Raw genomic sequence first — 22,397 nt, forward strand, 5'->3', positions numbered from 1 at the left:
AAGCGAACGTCTAGTGATTTACCTGTGTAAGCTTTTTACCCAAGCCAATGGCTTCAATCTCACTTTTGTTTGTTCGATTATTTCTATTTGTTTGTTTTGTTGAGTTTGACACGGCCACTATAAAGGTCAAACATATGATGAATTCCCAGCTTTACTTGTGGAGGAAGACCGCATGAGCCCCTTTGTGCATTACTTAAAGCACGAGTGAGCATTTGAGTAGAATTATCGACATTTCCTAAGCTGAATTGCTTCCTCACATTTAATAATCCAAATGGGTGACTAACGGGATTCGAACTCACTGCGGAGAGGGGCAATTGAATTTAAGTCGGCGACTTACCTCACCTTTGTGCTGGTACGAAAATTGATATGGTCTAGCTGTTTCGAAAAGCTGAATATATGTAAAAAGGATATACCATTAAAATTTTCATTATTAACACACATTAAAGATACATGTACACAATTATTACATACAACTGTACAGGACAAGAAAGAAAGAGAATTTACATGGTTCCTTTCTCTCTGAAAAGCATGTACTATTTACACATACATATGTGACAGAATACTTTTTAATGTAAATTATAAAAAAAAGCAAATATGTAAGATTACGTTTAAACATGCAGAAGCCATTTAGAAGTTAATTAGTATTACAATGAAAAAATGACTGTCAGTTAAAGAAAAAGAAAACGCTAAATTAGTTTGAATACGTGTATTACCACAGACACAAGTGGGCGTGGACCTTAAAACACCTTTAAAATCCAAATACAATGTATATTTGTCAATCCCAGCACATGTACTGATCATATATAGCAGAAAAAACTTAATATACAATGTACTATAATACTATAGACGTTGAAATATGATTTTTTTCAAAACGGCTTACATTAAGTTTTTTATATATTTCATCAGTGCATGTGCTGGGATTGACAAATATACATTTTATTTAGATTTTAAAGGCGTTTTAAGCTCCACACCCCAAGTGTCTGTGTGTATTACTGGCATTTAAAAGCAAATTAAAACAAATACAGAAGTTATCTATAGCGAGCAGCCAAGAAATAATTGTATCATAGTTTGGGGACCTTTCTGTTGAAAATGTGTCAGAGTTAAATCGCATACATATATATGCACATGTGCAGTGCGTTAACTGGAGTGCAGGTATTAGTTACCCGCACTCCAGAGCATGCCCATTGATTGGCTCATTTTTGCTGGGGTTTACTTATTGTGACGGAAGACAAAGGGCAATTGACAGAAATATCATATTCAGATGCTCGTTCATTGGTTACTTTTCCCCGGAGTTTCATATTGTGACAATATAGGGACGAGTTTTTATGTTTGACTATGATACAAAATAGAAAGAACATCAAAACGCTCGGCAATCTGATTAATACGCCCCCTCGTACAAATCAGATAGCCTCGTGTTTCGATGCTCTTTCTATTATATAAACACGTATAAAAAGATATACCAGACTATCTAAGGGGGGTGGGGCATAGCTTTGATAATTCAGAAGCAGAATATATTGATAATGCTTGGGAGACTGTTGAATAATATTTCACCAGTAATTAGCTCAAAAACAAATTCAATTTACTTAGAAATATTTAAAGTGAAACAATGCACCAGCTACATGTAGGATGGCTAACAGACAGATATCGATCGAGACGCAATAGTCATTAATTTTGGTGTAAAGGCTGACACGGGATCATGAGTTGTGTACATATTCATTCAGTAGCTTGTTGTTTTCCTATGTTATAGCATGATACTGTGTTAGTCTAGTTTATCACTTGGAATAAGTATATGTAATTTACTCTTTAGATGAAAACAACCCAAAATAACATGTTTTTCTTGTAATTTAAATTTTACTGTTAATTTTGCAAGAAGGAGCTAACGGATAATATGAGGTTGGACACTTTAAGGCCCTTAAGTATGCCTACAGACCAATTCATATAAAGCCCTGCAGGTCCCATATGAGCCAACTTAACAAAAAGTTGGACAAGCCAAGGCCATTAAGCCAAAAAATACAGTCCTTTTTTATTTGAAATTAATTTATGAATCAGTTGATCAGCGAACCAAATTTATTGCCAATTGATTAACCTGATTTGTTTTCAATCCATTGACTTAGTTAAGAAAAGGATCAAATTCATTACCCATTTATTAACCTGATTTATCAACAATTTATAATCATGCAGTTGGTAACTGGACCTAATTCTTTACCAACTCATTTAAAACTGATTTATTCACAATTTATTTATAATGCATTGGCTCATTTGCATGTAATTTCCATCTATAATAAATTGTGAATAAATTGTAAATTTATTTATCATTTATTATAATGATTCATTCCTATCTTTTTTTTTTTTTTTTTTTTTTTTTTTGGAGCGACCATCTTACCCGGAGTTTGACGGAAAGGGCCGACAAATTGCGATTTGGACCGAATTGTCAAAGTTATTACCCTTTGCTACTCTTCAACATAAAATGGATAACATGGATAAATATTTGACTGTCACTGAAAGATATTTCACGCAGAAGTATTATAAAAGTAAGTCATAAAGAGAAAGTAAGAGATGTATCTTGATTTATTTACAGTGGTATTATTTCTGCAGAATACATCTAAGTAAAGTTGTGTAAAGTTTTACAACTGACGATTCGTCCCATAAATACTCGTACCAATTTAGGTCAGATTATTGTATTGATTTTCCCACAGACTTGCATAATAAACTGATAAAATATGCCCCCTGAACCTACCATAAATTTGAGCTTTTGTGTTAAAGATATGATTTTTCTAGGAAAATAATATGCCCGACACATAAGATCTTGTTGTATTTATTTATTGATGTCGCGATAGCTCAGTTGTTTAGACCACTCACTGACCATCACTGTCCCGGGTCCGAACCTTGGTAACACCCTTGGGATTTTTCAGACACTTCCAGTGTTTCTCACCTACCTAGAGGTGTACAGGTAAAAAATCCAGGTAATCCTCGCATGTGTCACAGGGTGAAAAATGTGCAACCTGACCGGACTAGAACCCGGGACCCTCGGAATACCGTACCCCGGCTCTACCGACTGAGTCATCCGGCCGTTTACACATCTCCCCTATTGTAAAAAGTTCTGAACTGTGACCTACTCCCCTGCTATATTGAAATTCATCCTCGAATTTCACAGTTACAGAGCAATGCAAATGCAATCATGGCCCCACGTTGGGGATGAGAAAAATGTGCAGCCAGACCGGGACTCGAACCTGGGACCCTCGTAATACCGTACTGTGGCTCTACTGACTGGGCTTACACATGTATCAGTGCTTTACATGAAAAAGAACCAAGGGGTCCATTCAATATGAGCTAGGGACTGGTTCCCAGATTTCCTTGTACCCATAGCTGTCTCTGAAGTCTATAGCCCAACAAATTGTGCGCTTTAGGGCTTTTTATTATATGGACGATGGTCGCCCTTCGTAAAGACAGACATCTATGAAAAATCAGATTATAAAATCTGTCGGTCTTGCAGCCAAAATATTGAGACTAGGTGTCCATCTGTCCATCCTACACACTTTTGTCTTGTCTATAACTCGGCCATTTATCAAGGAATTTTGAAATAACTTGGCACAAACGTTCACAATGATAAGACAACATGTGATGAGAAATCACTCTAAAGTTTATGTAACACTGATAGATCACAGGTCAATATTGTCTGATGGAGAGTATATATTTGAATATATGTGTCTTGTCCATAAATTTTTATACTCACAAAATTTTTTTTGGTGTACATACATGTATGTTATGCACCTGATCGTCCATTCGCTAGTCCAAATAGGGATAGGTTGCCATCTAATAGTAAATACATGTAGAACAGCAGAAAACAGTAAAATTCATTTCATAACAATAGAGTAAGGGACCATTGGCCCTCTTTTAAACCACAGAAAATACATTGTTACAAAAGAAATGACCCTTTATTTCATTTACTGATTTAGCCAGATGTCCATTAGTCTGTTAGCAAGCTTCATGTTTAGTCTATATCTTTTGAACTGGTGAAAGGAAATTGAAATTACTTGGCAGAAATGGTAACCATAATGAGATGATGTGCAGAGCATAGGTTTGATCTGAGGAACGTCAAGGTCACCCTTATTCATGAAATTTTTTTTATCAATTTCAAAATTTCTTGTCTGCTCTGTATCTTTTGAACCGATAGAAAAAAATTAAAATTTTTGACAGAAATATAACTTATAGCGAGCTCGACGAGCTGGCCCGAACTGCTCGCAAAGCGAGCTTTACGGTAACGCGAGTACCTGCTAAGTGATGGTTTTGAAAACTTTCGTCCAAAGTACCGAATTGGACACATCGCAACCTTTCAAATTTAAAGATAGCGATAAAAACTGAGGAATTCTGACTGAAAACGGATGTGTAGACTGGTCATCCGTGTACGCCTATGGGAACCAAAATTGGACAGGGAACCAGAATAATGGAAGATGTGTATAAAAAATGAAAATCCAAGGCGCCATTTTGTTTGAAATCTGATAAATAAAAACAATTTTTTGTTGAATTTTGTGGTGAAAACTATCTAGAATGAAAGAAAATGGTCTAACTAAGAAAATGAATCCGAACACCAATATCTTTTATTCAGTCGTTAACGCTGTACAGACGTTTAAAGTATTGTTTACGTGACATCACAATGTAGCGCCAAACAGCACGTGCAAAACAAACAAATCAAGTACGCTATTTTAATGTCGCAAACGTTTTAAGTTTCACATTTATTTCACTTTAAATAATCTTTATTTCGCTTGAAAATTATAGAGTGAAATAAAATAAACAAAGTTTTATCAACGTTTTCAAAACTCGTTATTCATTTCACGAGCCATATTTAACACAGTACGTGTGACGTCACACGCACTCGTCACTGCATTTGAAATAAAAATGAGCGATTATTTCAACTATTTCACGTAAAAAGTACATCAAGCTCGCTTTGAGGCTTTGCCTTTTTCATATTAATGAGCAATGTGCAGAACACAAGTTTGGGCTTCCTGAGATCAAAATTGGCCCCGCCCCGGGGATAACTTGATTTGTATAGACTTGTACATGTAAAGGAAAACACACTCATTTAAGTTTCATTCTGTTAAACTGCCATCTCAAGAGTTTGGGTATTTAGCATGTTGCCTTATTGACCTTTACAAAAATGATATGAATCATGCATGCCCCTTGGTTTAATATTGTCCCTTGAGGTCACTTGATTTATATAGGCTTATAACTTATAAGTTATATTGGATGAACACGATTGATGACATCTGAGACTTATTATGTGAAACTTTTGAACTTAGATATTTGGCATATAATATCACTTTGTGGACCAAAAAATAACTGGTATTAATCATAACCCTGGGGTCATAAACATTTTTTATTATCAATTATTGGTCAATCACCTTTATAATAGTCAATATTGTTGAATATTTTGCAAAGTCCACTCATCATGACACCGAAAAAAATGAGCATGATGTATTTTTAGTTTTAAACAAATTTACATTCTAGCATCTATTGCACCGCTTTTGCGGTGCTCTTGTTCATCCATGTAGGGATAAATTAAAATGACATGTCATGTGAAAAAAAATACGGTACCCCAACCTCCAAGGTCAAGGTCACACTTGGAGATCAAAGGTCAACATTGTCTTATGGAAAGGATATTTTATGTCTGGTCAATATCTTTTATTAGCCAGCAAGGGATCTTGAAATAACTGCACACATGTTCACCATAAAAGTACAATGTACAATGTGTCATGCAAAACAACCAGACATCTGCCTCCAAGGTCAAGATCACAATTGCATATCATACTAAGGTCAAGATTGTGTAATGAAGGGTTTATTGAGTGTCTGGTCTATAACTTTTCCATATATCAAATGATTTGGAAATTACTTGTTACAAATGTTCACCATAAAAAAAAGTGCTATGCTCAACATCCAGACCCCTACTTCAAAGGTCAAGGTCTCACTTGGAGATCAAAGGTTAACATTGCCTGATGGAAAGTATAATTTGTGCCAGGTTTAGATCATAAACAAACAAATTTTTACAGTTACAGCTTTGAAAATAAGCGCAAAAGGTTGTGACAGGTAGTGCAATGTGAAGCTATAATGGTGAAAGTTTGTTTTTAGCTACAGATTAGCTGGGAAAACCCCACATTTGCCCGAGTTCCCTATAACATCTATTCCAAACATTTTAGCTACATGTAAGTGTCAATTGTTTTTTCTACAGTGTCATATTTGATGAAAAAAGAAAGGTTCAAATTTTATGGAACAGATATACAAAATGTATATCACATTTAACTAACTTTTTTATAAAACTATGAATTTAACAAAAAATGTGTAATTTAGTGTTGGAGTTATCTCTCCAACTTAATTGTATGTTGAATGAAAAAACTGTTTGTAATTTTACAGATACAAAAGATGACGGTGAAGACCTATGTGTACTAGTACATTCCAATAAGTAAGTGCAATTAACCATGTTAGTACTGTATCATGTACAACTAGCATTGTCTCCCTTTCATCAATTCAATAATTATACACTTTTCTATGCCTCCTTTAGTAATATTTCCATATTGGTATGGATTTATCAGTGAATTTGTAAAAAAATATGAAAAAGTTACATTTTATCAAGACATGTTTCACTTTTTACAGGTTCTGCTTCTTTAATTTTCTTCAGTTGACAAGTAACTTGGGAAATGACATAAACACTGCAAATTGATCTTGTTTTTGAGGCTCCATACATTATGAAATAAAATGTCTTTGACTGTTGTATACAATGATTTGACCATTTGTACACATGTATAGATGTTGTTATTCTTATAATTGCAAATTATCATAACAGGATCAAAAGATACATTTATATTCCAAGTCTAGTAAATGTATGAAATTAAACACTAATCAAATTATGCTAAGTTTTAGAATTTTAAAAAAAAATCCAGCTTTTATTAGTCTGTCGAAGTACAAAGGGCTCATAGGTTTGATTTTGTCATTGTCTGTCATTCGTTGTTGGTTGTCTGCCATGCCCTTATTCACACTTCCTTAAAACAACTTCTCCTCCTAAACCATGAGGTAGATTTTGATCAAACTTCAAAGGAATAATTGGACCGCGGTTCCAGCTAAGATTTAGCCGGCTGCAAAGAAACCTGCGGCCAAGAAGCCAGCAGCTCAGAAGTAATTCAACACTGACAAATGTGAAGTTATATATCTTGACCCCCAAATTCACTAGACACTATAGCAGAGTTCATTTGTATAGAAGCAAAAAAAATCTAGTTCTGTTCCTACTATTTAGTGTTGTATAAATGAGATGACAAAAATTAGCTTATTTTTCATAAATGCAATCTTGTTTATGATGAAATATGTGAAAAGGTACTTGATACACTTGTTTAATGAACTTAATATCTCCTATTTTCATTTTGAATTAGTGTGTTTTTTTTAGTTGTTTACAAGATAGAAGCTAATCAGATAGATTTTTATACATTATATGTAATGTGAGAAAAAGGAAGATGAATGTAAAATATATGATTGGGTTAATTTGTGACTTTAGTTTTGTAGTGTTAGTGTATAATATTATGTTGCTGTTCTCAGAAATAAACTATGTGAGCCGCGTCACGACAAAACCAACATAATGGGTTTGCGACCAGCATGGATCCAGACCAGCCTGCGCATCTGCGCAGTCTGATCAGGATCCATGCTGTTCGCTATCAGTTTCTCTACTTGTAATAGAGTTGGTAAGCGAACAGCATGGATCCTGAGCAGACTGCACGAATGCGCAGGCTGGTCTGGATCCATGCTGGTCGCAAACGCACTATGTTGGTTTTGTCGTGACACGGCTCATTTTATTGACTTGATTTGATGGATTTAGCATGACTGTCAGGTTTCATCAAACTCATTGTTATCTACGAAACTGTCCAATTATTTTCAACAGTTTCACGTGGTTAACGTTAAAGCGGCCATTAGCTTTTTTTAAAGGTTAAATATGTTATTTTTAGATAAATTGTTTCATATAACTGTCAAATCAAAAGAATAAAGGTGGAAAATGAAATTTATCACCGATAATATACAGTAACGATAAGGAAACCCCTTGATACCTCTTATTTTCCGGCCTGCTGTCTATAATTATGTAAATGAGTAAAGCGTATGATATAGGAAGCATACATTACCTTCAGTGATATTTCTCTTCTTTATTTTTCAGAATATGTATTATTTGTTTGGCAGAGACACATCCTATCGTAAAAGGCAAGAAAGCAGTAATTAGTGTAGATTACCAGTTTGACAAAGTTAATAGACTGTGTAACAAGGTCTCAGGTAAAGGCAAAAAGGTAAGTAGGTTTAAAATATCTTTATAATATGTTTGTATATGATTTAATCATGAGGCGCTTCAGTTTGTCTTAATACTTAATGCTTATGTCAGGGTTCATCTGCCCTTTCAGGACCTGCGAGTGTGAGCCCCATTGCTTGGGTTATATTTACAAACAACTGTTTATATAGGGCCATATAACTTGTCAAAAATCTTTATAACTTATAATATTTGAGTAAAGTTGGAGACTTCTTTTGATTTCAGATGACATTTCAGTCACGGTCAAAATAGCACTTTAAATACTTGTTATATGCCTAGGTCACAAATAAAACGGGCGCCGTCCGATTAAACGATTTTTATAAAATCGGCAGATTTTTTGATGTCGTGGATGCCGGGCGATTTTAAATTTTATTATTTGCGTGGTCATGAATGAAATAGTCGTCGGGCGATTTTTGCCGAGTAGATTTTACAGAAAGAATTGAACAGATCAGGCGGTCGCCTCCCGATGTCCGTACGGCGCCTGTGCGATTTAAAAGTGAATCGGACGGTTGCCGCGCGGGCGCCGGGCGACAATGACTTTACATTTAATGACATCCTAGATAAATCAGCTAGTTGTAATTATGCCAGCAAAGAAGTCAGCTGCCAAAGCCAAGGGGAAGGCGAAGGAGTTGGTCCGTGTTGTTGACAACGAGTCACCAACGACCAGTATCGAGGCCGTAGAAGACGAAAATCAATCAGACATTCGCATGGACATTGAAGAAAAAATTCATGTTTACTAGTATTCAAAAGAAATTCAAAAATATATTTTTGAGGCAATTACAACTTCTTCAAGCTAAAATTACAACAAACACAAGCAGCCCGGTCGCCGGATAACAAAACGATGACCGCCCGGTGCCTGTACATGAATTGTCCGGGTACCGGGCGATAATCGTTTGACTACTTGTCTCTTTTCAGGCACCGGGCGGGGCCCGGCCGATGTCCGCCCGGACGCCTTTTAAATCGGACGCTGTTTCAGTAGAACAAAAAATCGCCCGATCAAAAAAATCATCGCCCGGTCGTCGCCCGGCGACCGAACGATGTCCGCTCTATGATATTTATACTCAGTGACCCCAAAAATTATCGTCCGGCCGCCGTTAGCTTTTAAGTATTACTTAAAACTCGAAGGCGCCCGCCCGATGAGCAAAATTTTCAGCTGCTGCCGTCCGATAGTCACTACCGCCGGACGGACGCCGGCCGATATTGCGATTGTTTGGAGAAACAGACGCCGCCCGGCGGCATTTTCTTATTTGTGACCTTGGTTTAATCAAGTTGCATCTAGTTGTTCAGAAACCATTCAATCTGTTTTCATTCTTTAACAACAAAATATTGCGCAGTGTTATTTTCTGCCTTCAAAGTTAATAATTAATCACGAGTTTGATTGATCGTTTGTTTGCATTCTGTATAATATTATTGATGTGACACACTTCTTAGCCATATTGCTCATGTTATGAATTATTCAATTTATTATATAATCAATGAATGAGATCATGCTGGAAAGTCGGTCTGCTCTGCTGGGATCATTGTTGTATTTGTTTGTCAATTTAAGCATACATTAACATGCAGGAATAACTCATGAGATTTTTTTTCACAAGACGTAAATTATTTGAAGTTGACAGTACTCATGTAAGGGTATTGATACCATGAAATTACAAAATCAGTGTGTCATTTACTTAAATCTTTAAATATTGTCTTAATATGCAATAATTATCATATATGTTTATGATTAAAGTAACTACAGCTGATAAACTACTAAATAGTCAGGTGTCATAGAAACTACCAACAATAATTCATTCAAACTTCAATCAAAATTGCCCTTTTAAGCTCAACTTTTTTTTGAAAAATAAATAAAGGTATTGTTACAGTCATGTCAGCGTTCCCGTTGCCGTCTACAAACTTGTACCTTGATCATAACTTTTTAAGTTATTGGTGTATTTTCTTTATACTTGGCCACAAGAACCCTTTGGACAAAACCTTTTAGTAGATCTAACTAACCTTGACTTTTATTCATAAATGACCTTGACCTTTAAGGTCAAATGTCTAAATTTTGCTTATTTTTTGCTATAATTGGCTATAACTTTGTTATTTTTGAAACTTGATCATAATAATCTTTTAGGATAGGCCTTCAAGATAACCAGGCATACCTTGACCTTCACTCAGAAATTACCTTGACCTAGAAGGTCAAATTATTGAAATTTTCATTTTTTGCTTTAACTGGCTATTACTTTGTTGTTATTGAATTGATTGACTCCATATTGTAGCAGAATATTCTTTAGGGTAAAGCTTTCATGTACATCAAACTTAAATTGACCTTGGTTCTTTTATGATCTTGACCTTGAAGTTTAGATTATGGAATTTTCACTGAATTTTTGCTATAATTGACTGTATCTTAGTAATTAATTAATGGATTATCTTCATACTTTGACAAGGAAACCTTTCGGAGAAGACCTTCTAAAAGATTTAACTGACCTTGACTTTTAGCTTTAAATGAAAAAGTAAAAAAGTTGAGCATTGTCCCCGCTCGGTGGTGGCTCTTGTTTGTTTTGTTTTATAGATAGGTATACTATCTATAATGCATTGTTTTTACAATACTAAAAAGTCACTGTCAGTCAAATTGACCTTATATGATATTGACAGGCAGTAAAAAAAAGCAGATTTTATTAGTCTTTTTAGTGGAAGTATTTTTTTCTTCACAAATTCCAAGAAATTTTTCATTTTCACCCAGATAAGGGACTGACACAAATGGAAAAATGAAAAATTAATTACCCACCCTGGTTTTATGGGTAAAATGTTCATAATTATGACATGATTAGCCATTAACTCTGGAGTGAACTTTTGAAATGGCACTGTGTCAATTTTCCTTTCTTTTTCAGTTATTGTCAGCAATTTTTTTATGAAATACAAACTCAAACATGAATTTTAAATTTAAAATTATTTGGTTTGCTTCTGACCTTTTCCTTATAGCTACTGGTTAAAGTGGCAGCCTGTGGTCTAAGGTTAGCATGTGAGGGGTCTGGGGTTTGAAACTCGGTCCAAGCAACCAGAAAAATGTAAGTGGTTTTTTAGTGAAAACAAAATCAAAAACGTAATTTATTTCTACCAAACAATTATATGACATGGTGATTGAAAATATGCAGAGGGTGAGTGAAACACTAAAACAATTTATTTTAAATTTGATGGTCAATTTTGATGGTAAAATTTGATGGGTAAATTTGCTAATGCTTGAAAAATAAATGTAAAAGAAACATGTTTCATAACTGGATGCATTATATAGAGAACAGACTCCTTTCTGTATATAAATTTTTTTTAAAGAGATTCCTTATTCTTCACACTCAAATACATGTCATTTATTGGGCAGGTTAAAATCAACCACAAAGCCTAATCTAATTTAGGTACACAAAATTACTGTAAATTGGTTTAAATTACTGAATTATCGTAGTGAAAAACACCTTTTCTGTGAAAAAAAAATAACTATTCTTCTTTTCACATTTCTCTAACCCACTTGATTTCTGATATATTAAATTTTACTTGTCTTGTTTAGTTTTAGATAGTAAAACAATGAATCTCCTATTTGATTTAATTTTGGAATCTTTCCACTTGGACACCTGTTGTATGTAATCTGTTTTAATTGAAAAGTTAAGAACATTTTCTCTTGTGCTCATGACCTTTGTAACAAACACTGTTCCAAAAAATACACTTCCTTTGACTGATATTGTTGAAATATTGCAAACGTGCCAGTGACAGCTTCTGATATAGATGATGATTAAAGAGACATAACTGAAGAGTTCTTTTTTACTTTGGATTAGAACTAATTTTTCGAGATAAATGTTCCATTTGATGTTGGTCCATCCCAAAATCTGGTGTGCAAAATTTCAGATCATTTGCTTATTCTGTTTTTCAGAATAATTATTTTTATTGTGAAGAATGGCCCAAAATTGAAGAGTTGCATTATGCTTTTCACTCATTTTGTCAAATATTGACACAAAAATATTATTTTTAATTTCTTTCTGAATGCATTTTTATGCACCCCGAAAAATTTCGGGGGAGCATATAGTCGGCGCCAGGTTGTCCGTCCGTCTGTTGTCTTGTCCAGAGCATAACTTGAAAACCCTTGGAGATAATTTGTTTAAACTTTATACAGTGGTAGAGGGCATTGAGGGGGAGTGCAGTGTCAAAGAACAATAACTCTATTTTGCCCGGTTTTTGAATTATCTCCCCTTATAGAAAAATCTTGTCCAGTACATAACTCTAAAACTATAAGAGATATCAACATGAAACTTTGTAGGTGAATAGATCTCAATGGGTAGATGTGCAGTGCATAAGAACAATAACTCTTTTTGTCCTAATTTTGGAGTTATTGCCCTTTGTTAATTTTAACACTTTAAACTTTGTCCGGAACATAACTCTAAAATTGTAAGAGATATGAAGATGAAACATTGTAGGTAGATAGATCTCATTGAGTAGAAGTGCAGTGCAAAAGAACCATAACTCTGTTAAGCCTCATTTTTGAATTATCTCCCCTTTTAGAAAAATCTTGTCCAGGACATAGCTGTAAAACTATAAGAGATATCAACATGAAACTTTGTAGGTAGATATATCTCAATGGGTAGATGTGCAGTGCACAAGAATCATAATTCTGCCTTGCCTTATTCTGGAGTTATTGCCCTTTGTTTATTTTTACTTTTTGAAGTTGTCAGGGACATAACTCGGAAACCATAAGAGATATCAACAAGAAACTTTGTAGGTTGATAAATCACATTGATTAGAAGTGCAGTGCAAAGAACAGTAACTCTGTCTTGCCTAATTTTGGAATTATTGCACTTTGAACTTTTTCTAGGGACATAACTCTGAAAGTACAAGAGGTATACTTTCCTGTATCCAAAACCTATTCGGGGAGCATCACCCGGCTCAAACTGGGCTCTTGTTAAATTATCTTTTACATCTTGCTTAACCCATTACCTAATATTAATAAACACGCCTTTTAACGCTGTTTCACCCCCCCTTCCCCCCGTTTGTTGTCTGAAATGGTGAAAAAATGCCTTATTTAGACCCCCAACACTTGTTTTTGTTTGATAAATGTTGCTTCAAAAAGTGACCACTTTTTTGGCGCCATCCCCCTCATCCAAAAGATACCTCAGGGGGTTGCCAGAAGGGGGATGTGTTAAGGGTTTTTGAAGAGAACCGTAGTCCCCCTCATAGCTAAGAAAATTTTGGACTTGTGAGAGGCTAAAAATGACACCAGGTCCATTATAAGGTAATGTGTAACCAATGCTGAAAAGCCTTTGACTCTATCTCAATCCATTGAGCAGTTACAGCACTTTGAAAACAATTTTTATGGAAAAAATCAACGCAAAATAATGATTTTTGGCAATTTTGAGATGTCCCCTGGTTGCCATGGTAACAGGAATTTTAAGACTGAGCATGTCGTTACAAAGGCAATGGTCCAGTCAACATTTGTCCCAAGTTTGAAGCAGTTTTTATAGTTTTAAAGCAATTTGAACTTGTAACGGGAGACTTTTCAATGAAAACAGTCGTTTTTCACAAAATGCTCATGAAGTAATGGGTTAACTGTCCAAGCTGATCTGTTAGAAAATCAAATTTTATGTTTTTTGGCTTTTGGACCTTATGCAGTGGAGTTCTTTTAGGGAACTTATATAAACCTCATATGCTATAAACTAGTGAAAAATAAATATGTCCATGTGCATTATAAACAAAAAAAGGTGCAAAAAGGGTAATAAGGTAATTCTGCTGTCTCCAGCAAGGTATGGGCTAAACTGCCTGCTTCGCTAAATTACTCGATTTTTCTGGTGAGCGATGTTTATTTGGACTTGTTCGACAATCATTGATTCTGGCACATTAAGTGTTGAAAATTGAGTACCGCTCAAGCAGGTGCTAGGGGGCTCAGTTAAAGTTCATATCCCTAATGTAAAGACTGAATCAAACCGAGTCTGCAATTTTTATGTTAAATTTTGTTGCTTTTAATGCTTCCAAGTGATTACTCCTTTTCCAGATTATTTATTAGTACATGTGATATTTTGACCCAGAGGAACTAATACACATACTCATTTTGTAGATAAATATTAATGTTTCAGATTGTAAAGTACAGTTGTACAGCTTTATTTCCAGAAAAATCTAACAATTTTAGAAAAATATGGCTTGTGTTTCATGAAACCTGGAAGTTTGCCTGCGAGGTGTTAATATGAGAAAATCTGTTTACTGTTTACCCTTTCTGGAATCAATGGCTTAATGAAGGAATTTGGCACATGTTTTGAATCACTTTTCTCATTTTATCATTCATTATGCATGCTTATCATGATTCCAGATTTAGAAGCAGATCACATGCAGCAGAGTTTTAGATCTAGGGCAATGTTAAACTTAATGTCCAATTTCTGTATTTGCTTCCCTGAACAGAAAAGTTCTGAAAGGTGAACATTCAGTGAAGCCCTGATAACAACAATTTTTCTTGTAACAGCATTTTTCTTCCAACCAAGTACATTTTGACTGAAATTTAAGGGAATCTTTAAGTGGTCCCTGTGAAAAATGATATTTTGATTCATAAATTGGTCACAGGACCTAAAAGTAGATTTAAAAGAATGAAATTTATAATCATATTTTCCCAATTATGTCATTAAAAGTTTTAGATTCTCACGCTCCATATAAACAAAAAAGGGTTAAACGAAAAAATCAAAATGATTGGTTCACAGATGATATAGCTAATGCAATAAAGGAACGAGATTTTGCAAAAAAGAAAAATAACATTGAGGAATACAAATACTGGAGATCGCAAGTCAAGGTGCTTTCTCACAGATCAAAAAAAGAATTCTTTAATCAAGAGATATCTTCAAACAACAAAAACCCTAAAAAGCTTTGGAAAAATCTAAAAGACCTAAGAGTGGAAAAGCCGAAAACCACCAAACTAGTTACATTAATGATGACAATGGAATTCAGTCTATGACCCTAAACAGACAGCAGAAATATTTAATACATTTTTTTCAAATTTATTCAAAAATACAGAAAATATTACAACACTAACCAGTACAAATGAATATATACTCAAAGAAATGTTAAACAGCAAAATTGACCAAAATACACCAAAATTTGATATTCCACCTACAGATCCAAGCCAATTCAAACAAGCATTAGATTCACTAGATGTTACAAAGGCTACTGGACTTGATGGCATTAGTGCTTAAATTTTTAAAACTGCATCCCCTGTTATATGTAGACCAATTTCTACTATTATCAATTTGAGTATCAAAACAGGTAAGTTTCCTGAAAAATTTAAACAGTCTAAGGTCACACCATTTTACAAAAAAGGACACAAATCAGATAAAAATAATTATAGACCTATATCTGTTCTTCCTATACTTTCTAAAATATTTGAAAAACATGTATCTGATCATTTAAAACAATTCTTAGAATTGTATAATTTCATTTTCAACACCCAATCAGGATTTAGAACAAAACATTCATGTGAAACTGCATTGACAAATGTTGTTGACAATTGGATCAAGGCAATAAATGATGGAAAGCTAGTTGGCACAATCTTTCTTGACTTGTCAAAGGCATTTGACCTTGTAAATCATAAGTTACTCATCCAAAAACTTCATTTTTATCAAATTTCTTCTTCTGCAATTACTTGGTTTACATCATATCTTGAAAATAGATCACAGAAGGTCAGTGTATCTGGCAACCTATCAAAATCAGCATCAGTTATATCAGGGGTACCTCAAGGATCTGTCCTTGGACCTTTGCTTTTCATCATATATATAAATGATCTACTACTCCATTTGAAAACCTCAGAGGCAGATCTTTTTGCTGATGACACTACTCTTACAGCAGCAGGTCTCTCTATACAAGATTTACATGATAAACTCCAAGCTGACCTTGACAATGTAAATCTGTGGTGCAAACAGAATGCAATGATGCTAAACGCAAAGAAAACAAAAGCAATGAACCTGTCATCCAATAATAATAATAAACAACAATTACAACCACTACACCTGCAAGAACATGAAATTGAATTTACTGAAACTGAAAAGTTATTAGGTGTTCATATTGACAATAACCTTAAGTGGAAAACCCAAGTAGATAAGACGTTAAAGAAATGCAATACTCAGTTGTACCTTCTTCTAAGAATAAAACAGTACCTTGATGTAAATACAAGAAAACTGTTCTTTAATGCTTATATCTTACCACATTTAGATTATTGTTGTACAGTCTGGGAAACTGTAGCAATGAACAGATTATGGATATAATAAAATTTCAGAAAAGAGCTGCAAGAATCATTCTTGACAAAAGTTATGATGCCCCATCTACTGAATTATTTAATGAATTAAATTGGATAAAATTTGATGAAAGAATAAGATACAAGAAAGCTGTCATTATGTATAAATCATTAAACAATGCTTCATTTCCAAAGTACATGAAAAACAAATTTCAATTTATTCACCAAAAACATGAACGTAACCTAAGGTCAGCAAAAAATTCAGATTTATTTATACCTAAACCAAAAAAAGAAATTTTTAGAAAATCTCTGACTTACTCGGGCCCCAAACTATGGAATAATAAAACTCTCTCCATACGTAAATCTGAAACTGTTGGAAAATTTCAAGCATCCTATATCAGTTGGAATCTCTCTCAAGTACCTTGATCTTACATAGATTTAGTGTAAAGTAATGTATGTTCATGCATTGTACATGTATTTTGAATATGTATTGTGTTTTTAATTATTTATTGTTTCATAAAGTAATATATTATTATATTTTGTGTTTTCATGTGTATATGTATTTTGAAAACTTCACTGTATAACCATGATGTAAATTATGTATACATGTATTTTATGTATATTTATGTTTTTGAGGCCCACATGGAAGATTGGGAAACCAAATGTGTAGCCTCATTAAATAAAGACTTTACTTACTTTACTTACTTACTTACTTACTTACTATTTTATCTGTTTTCTAAGAAGTGCATGACAATGGTAACTTGATGGAAACCTTAGTATGACAGCAGATGTATTACTAAATAGTTAAAAAGAACTATTCTTCATACAGTAATTAACTGGTTGCATTACATTCACAACATAGTATAATTATAAATTAAGTTTTCTTGAGAGGGGAATTGCCCAAGGCCAAAAGATGACCCCTTTTGATTTTGAAATTGCTTTTGGGCCACCTAGGATCAAGGGGACAATCACTGTTCTAATAATAGAAAAAAATGTTTTTGCTTTCAAAATATAACAAGACCATCATGATCCATCTGTCTTGGCAAGTGCTTACTTGCTTCCCTCATAATTTTATAGGAAAATTTTCATATTACTTACAACATTTTTATATTTTTGTATTTTAGGGTGGCCAAAATTTGACAGCAGATGCTCTATTGTGTAGGGTGTTGTGTGAAGATGGTAGCAAGTTTTATATACCATGTGGTTTAAAGTGTCAGTTGCTAGAAACAAATGATAGCCTAAAGAAGTCACCTACAACCCTTATAGAAAAGGTAACATGTTATAAAATCACTTATTAGCTCCCCTCATTTTGAGTTAGTAAGTCGAAATTTCAAGCTAATAAAAAACACACACCTGGCACTAATGCTCTTCCGCAAAAATGGAGTTCAACTCTTGATGACAAAAAATAAACTTAGATTAATCCCTTGACTGTGACCCTTGAGATTTGAAGCATCAAGTATGGTTGATGTAAATTTGTAATTTTAAATTTTAAGGGCTAACAATGTAATGTCTAAGATTAAATTTTTTTGATTTTTTTTTAGGTTTAGATTTTTTAAGGTACAGTTCTACAGTATCTAAACGGGGGTGTTAATCAAGAAATAAAAAATTATTAAGATAAATGGAATGTTGCTGTTTTAGTGTTAATTTCCACTGGCTAAAACAGTACTGTATGGAAGAAACCTGCATAGTATGTTGCCACCAACGCTGGCAACTGTCAGGGCAAATTATTTTAATACAAAATCCATGGCAACAGATCAGGGCATATCACCACTGATGTGAATTAAAACATTATTGATTTACTCCTGTAGAAAATTTATTTTAATAGTTTTCTTTTTTAAGAAAAAATATTAAGTTCCAAATGCATAAAGATGTCAAGGTAAATCAAATGCTAGAGAAATGGAATACATTTTATTAGCAAGTGAAATCCAACATATGAAAATATTTATCTTAACCTGATGCTTTATTATGTTAATTAAATCATTTTACTGATAAAAAAAACAATACACTTTTCATAATAAACATATAAGATAAAAATATTTTCTCACAAATAAATTAATGAACGAGTCCATAATGACAAATCAATATTTTAATGATAATGCAAAAATGTTTTATTTTTTTTGTTACTTGATGTATCCATGAGCAAATGTTTAAAGTGTGACAAAAAATATTCTTACAGTTTTAACAATGTGAAATTGGTGGGTTATGTTAAGGAAGCCACAGCACAGCTTTGAAGAGACAATTATGCATCCATCAAAGGTCAACTCATGTGTGAAAAATTTAAATGTTCAATCTGATCTGTGATATAAAGGTGTCTCTATTATTCAACATTGTATTTGTTTTCATGATGTATGATACATCCTTGATTTTAATTGGAAACAGAAACTTTGAAAAATTTACTGCATCCAACTTATTTACTACAATTTGCACATTTTCCGTAGGTATTTCAAATATTGATATAAAAAAAACACACACACACACACACACACATAAGAAATGTATCATTTAGATATTCTTATTATTCTTTTCTAAAAAAATATTAAAAGAATTGCAAGTGATTTAGTATAATGATCAATAATAATATTTTGTTTAAGAACAAATTATTATCTGCTATAGCCTATCTATAGATATGCAATATCCAATAATGTATTTTGTTAATCTTACCAACAATAACCAAAAAAAAAAGTTTACCAAATTACTAATTCTGCTTTAAAGAATTATCTCTTTTTCTAACAATGGATATCAGGTGAGTGATCTTTGGCCATCTTGACTCTCTTGTATATGAAAAAAAAATCAAACTCTGGTAAATTATAAAAATTCACAGGGGCTCTTATTCAGTTCACAAAATGTACTAAATTGAATCAATTTGAATAATCAAGTGAAGTCCTGAAAGCTGTCATGTACATTAATTATTTGATAAAGATTTTAACTTTAAACACACATAATTCTTTTCAAGCTATTTTTGCATTAATAAGTTTTAAAGGCTATGACTCCTTATTGAATTAGAATGTGAAATTTTAACCGGTATTTTCTTTATGTTTTCAGCATCTGAGTGATGGGTATATTGCAATTGTTATGCCAAAGTTGAAAGAGTTTTCTGGTGAAATGATGGGACTTCTGTCAAAGGAGGCATACTTTAATGAGGGTAAGGAATAATTTACCAATAATAAAACAAACTTTTTTTATGCTCCCCAAAGTCCATCAGTCCACTTTTCTTGCCTGGGACATAACTCTGAAATTATAAGAGGTATCAACATGAAACTTTGTATGTAGATAGATCTCATTGGGTTAAAGTTGCAGTACAAAAGAATGATACCTTGATAACTGTTATGCCTAATTTTGGAGTTTTTGCCCTTTGTTTATTTTTACACTTTGAACTTTGTCTCGGACATATTTCGGAAACTATAAGAGATATCATCATGAAACTTTGTAGGTAGATAGATCTCATTGGGTAGAAGTTCAGTGCAAAAGAACTTTAACTCTCTTTTGCCTAATTTTGGAGTTACTGCCCTTTATTTATTTTCACATTTTGAACATTGTCCCGGACCAGGGTCTTTCAAATAGAATGGTCTGGAAACACGCTATGTAAACCCTTCTCACCACAATTAAACATGTCTCGGTATAAATCGGTATAGTTTGCTATAAGCAAATTATGTAAGTGTTCAAGAAAAGGGCGAATATTAAATACAAGAGCAAAAATAGAAATTTTAACGACATGATGTTATTAAAAAATCTTTAAACTTTTGAAAAAAGGATAACTATTTCAGGAAATGATGTATTTTAAAGCCATCTTTGTTAAAAAAAACATAGATTGTTTGTTCAGAATATTTGCCGATAATCGGCGCCATTTTGAAAATGCACCAAATTAAACATCAAATATTTGCAAATAACATCGTGAAATATTATAATATTTTTACATGATACGATTAAATAACATCTTTTCTCTATAAATCAATTTCTATTTTGTCATAGAACAATGCATAAATTTAAAAAAAGCTCATGAAACTTGGACCTATTTTCAAATATGAGCAGTAGATTTTTACCTTGACACCGGGAACGAAATATTTCTAATTTCATTGCAAATCTATGAAATTGTTACTTTTAAAGTAAAAACTGATAATATAATGTAGTCAGAGATAGTTTTTAGTAATTTTTTGATTGATTTTACAAAACATTATCTTATAATTTGATTTTGAATGGTGATGTGCTATGCCAGATCACGGTCGGTAGATAACCCAATCACGTGACTCAACTGAGACAGCATTTTTCGTAAAATTGGTCTGTCTCCAGACCATTCTATTTGAAAGACCCTGCCCGGACATAATTCTAAAAGTATAATAGATATGAACAAGACACTTTGTAGGTAGATAGATCTCATTTGGTAGATGAGCTTTCCACAAGAAACGTAACTCTGCTTTGCCTAATTTTGGAGTTTAATAATTGCCCTTTGTATATATTTACATTTTTAACTTTGTCCTATGTTTGGAATTATTGCACTTTGAACTTTGTCCAGAACTCTGAAACTACAAGAGGTATACTTTTCTGTGTCCAAAACCTATTCGGTTCTTGTTATTTACAACAGACATGCAATTCTGGCTTAAGACTGTCCTGTTGTCCTTGTTGTCCAAGTTTGTATTCTCCAAAAACATGTAGCCAGTTTTGCCCATTGTTAAAAAAAATTGAAGTAGACACATAAATGACCTTGACCATCAGGGTTTTGCTTAGTTGGCTTTAATTTTACTATCAATGGATGTATTGTAGTATTTCTTGGACATTAGAACCCTTTGAAAAATAGGTTAAAGTAGGTTAAACTGAACTTGACCTTGACCCATAAAATATGACCTTGACCTTCATGTTTAAGTTATTCAGTTTTGCAGAAATTGGCTTTAATTTTGTTTTTTATTCAGGTTAAACATGCTTTGAAACAATCTGTGTCCTGATTTGAGGGTGTCCTTGAAATTCAATTTTATAACTTGTTGACCTAAATATGCAATGGACCAGAACCATTTTGAATTATCTATTTAGAGCTTTTTGCAAGGAATATTTAATTTGAATATAAAAAGTGCTGGATTTTGAAAACAAAATCCTTAAAGTGGAAATAACAGTTTAGAAATTGAAATGATTTTTATTAAAAAACAGAAAGGGAAAATTTGCAGATAAATTTTATTTATCCATAATGCAAATTAATTATGCATATTCATGAGTATGAAATTAAATGCATAATTTATTTATATCTGTTGTTGTTTCATCACTTATTAGCTTACCGGAGTGCACCTATTGTGTTCATGTTTGTTTTAAGGACCAATAGTCCCTTGTAAACAAAAATTTATTTTCATTGTCATCTCCTCTGTAAACACAAGGCCATTCTAAATGAAATTTAAAAAGTTTGTTCAGATGGTGCTGATCCATTGTATATTTGGGTCATATGCAAGCTTTAAATATCTTCTCCAAAGGCCCAAATTGTGTAGAGCTTAGATATTTAGCATGAAGCATCGTTTAATAAGTCTCAACTTTATAGCAACCATTTTTTAATACCAACTAGTGGTTTCAATTATAGCAATCACTGACTTCCCTTAGCAACACTTGATTACAATTGATTTCAATAGCAAAAGTAAATTCTAAGCAACCAGTTTTGCCATTAAAACCGTCTATTTGCTACTACAATCACTGACTTTCCATATTAATCACTGGCATAATTAACAACCATTGACTTCACTTACCGAAAATTGACATATCATAGCAACCACTGATATCTCTTAGCAACCGGTGTTTTTTTGTAGTGACCTTGATATCAATAGCAACTATGCATTTTATAGGGACCATTGACTTCTATAGCAACTATTGATT

At 33.3% G+C, this 22,397-nt stretch overlaps 1 protein-coding gene across 1 annotated transcript in view; it reads left to right on the plus strand.

Annotated features, from left to right (window-relative positions):
* Window positions 1-2,399: 2,399 nt before the first annotated feature.
* LOC132751295 (protein Abitram-like) overlaps window positions 2,400-22,397 on the plus strand; it is a 29,949-nt gene continuing 9,951 nt past the window's right edge. The window contains exons 1-5 of the mRNA XM_060741456.1: window positions 2,400-2,531; window positions 6,406-6,454; window positions 8,186-8,312; window positions 17,678-17,824; window positions 19,596-19,695. Of these exons, the coding sequence (XP_060597439.1) occupies window positions 2,468-2,531; window positions 6,406-6,454; window positions 8,186-8,312; window positions 17,678-17,824; window positions 19,596-19,695 (487 nt within the window). The 5' untranslated portion in view covers window positions 2,400-2,467. The remainder of the gene's footprint in view (window positions 2,532-6,405; window positions 6,455-8,185; window positions 8,313-17,677; window positions 17,825-19,595; window positions 19,696-22,397) is intronic.

This window comes from Ruditapes philippinarum, unplaced genomic scaffold (assembly GCF_026571515.1).
Source record: "Ruditapes philippinarum isolate M1 unplaced genomic scaffold, ASM2657151v2 ctg1018_1_1_1_1, whole genome shotgun sequence".
Lineage (NCBI taxonomy): Eukaryota > Metazoa > Mollusca > Bivalvia > Venerida > Veneridae > Ruditapes > Ruditapes philippinarum.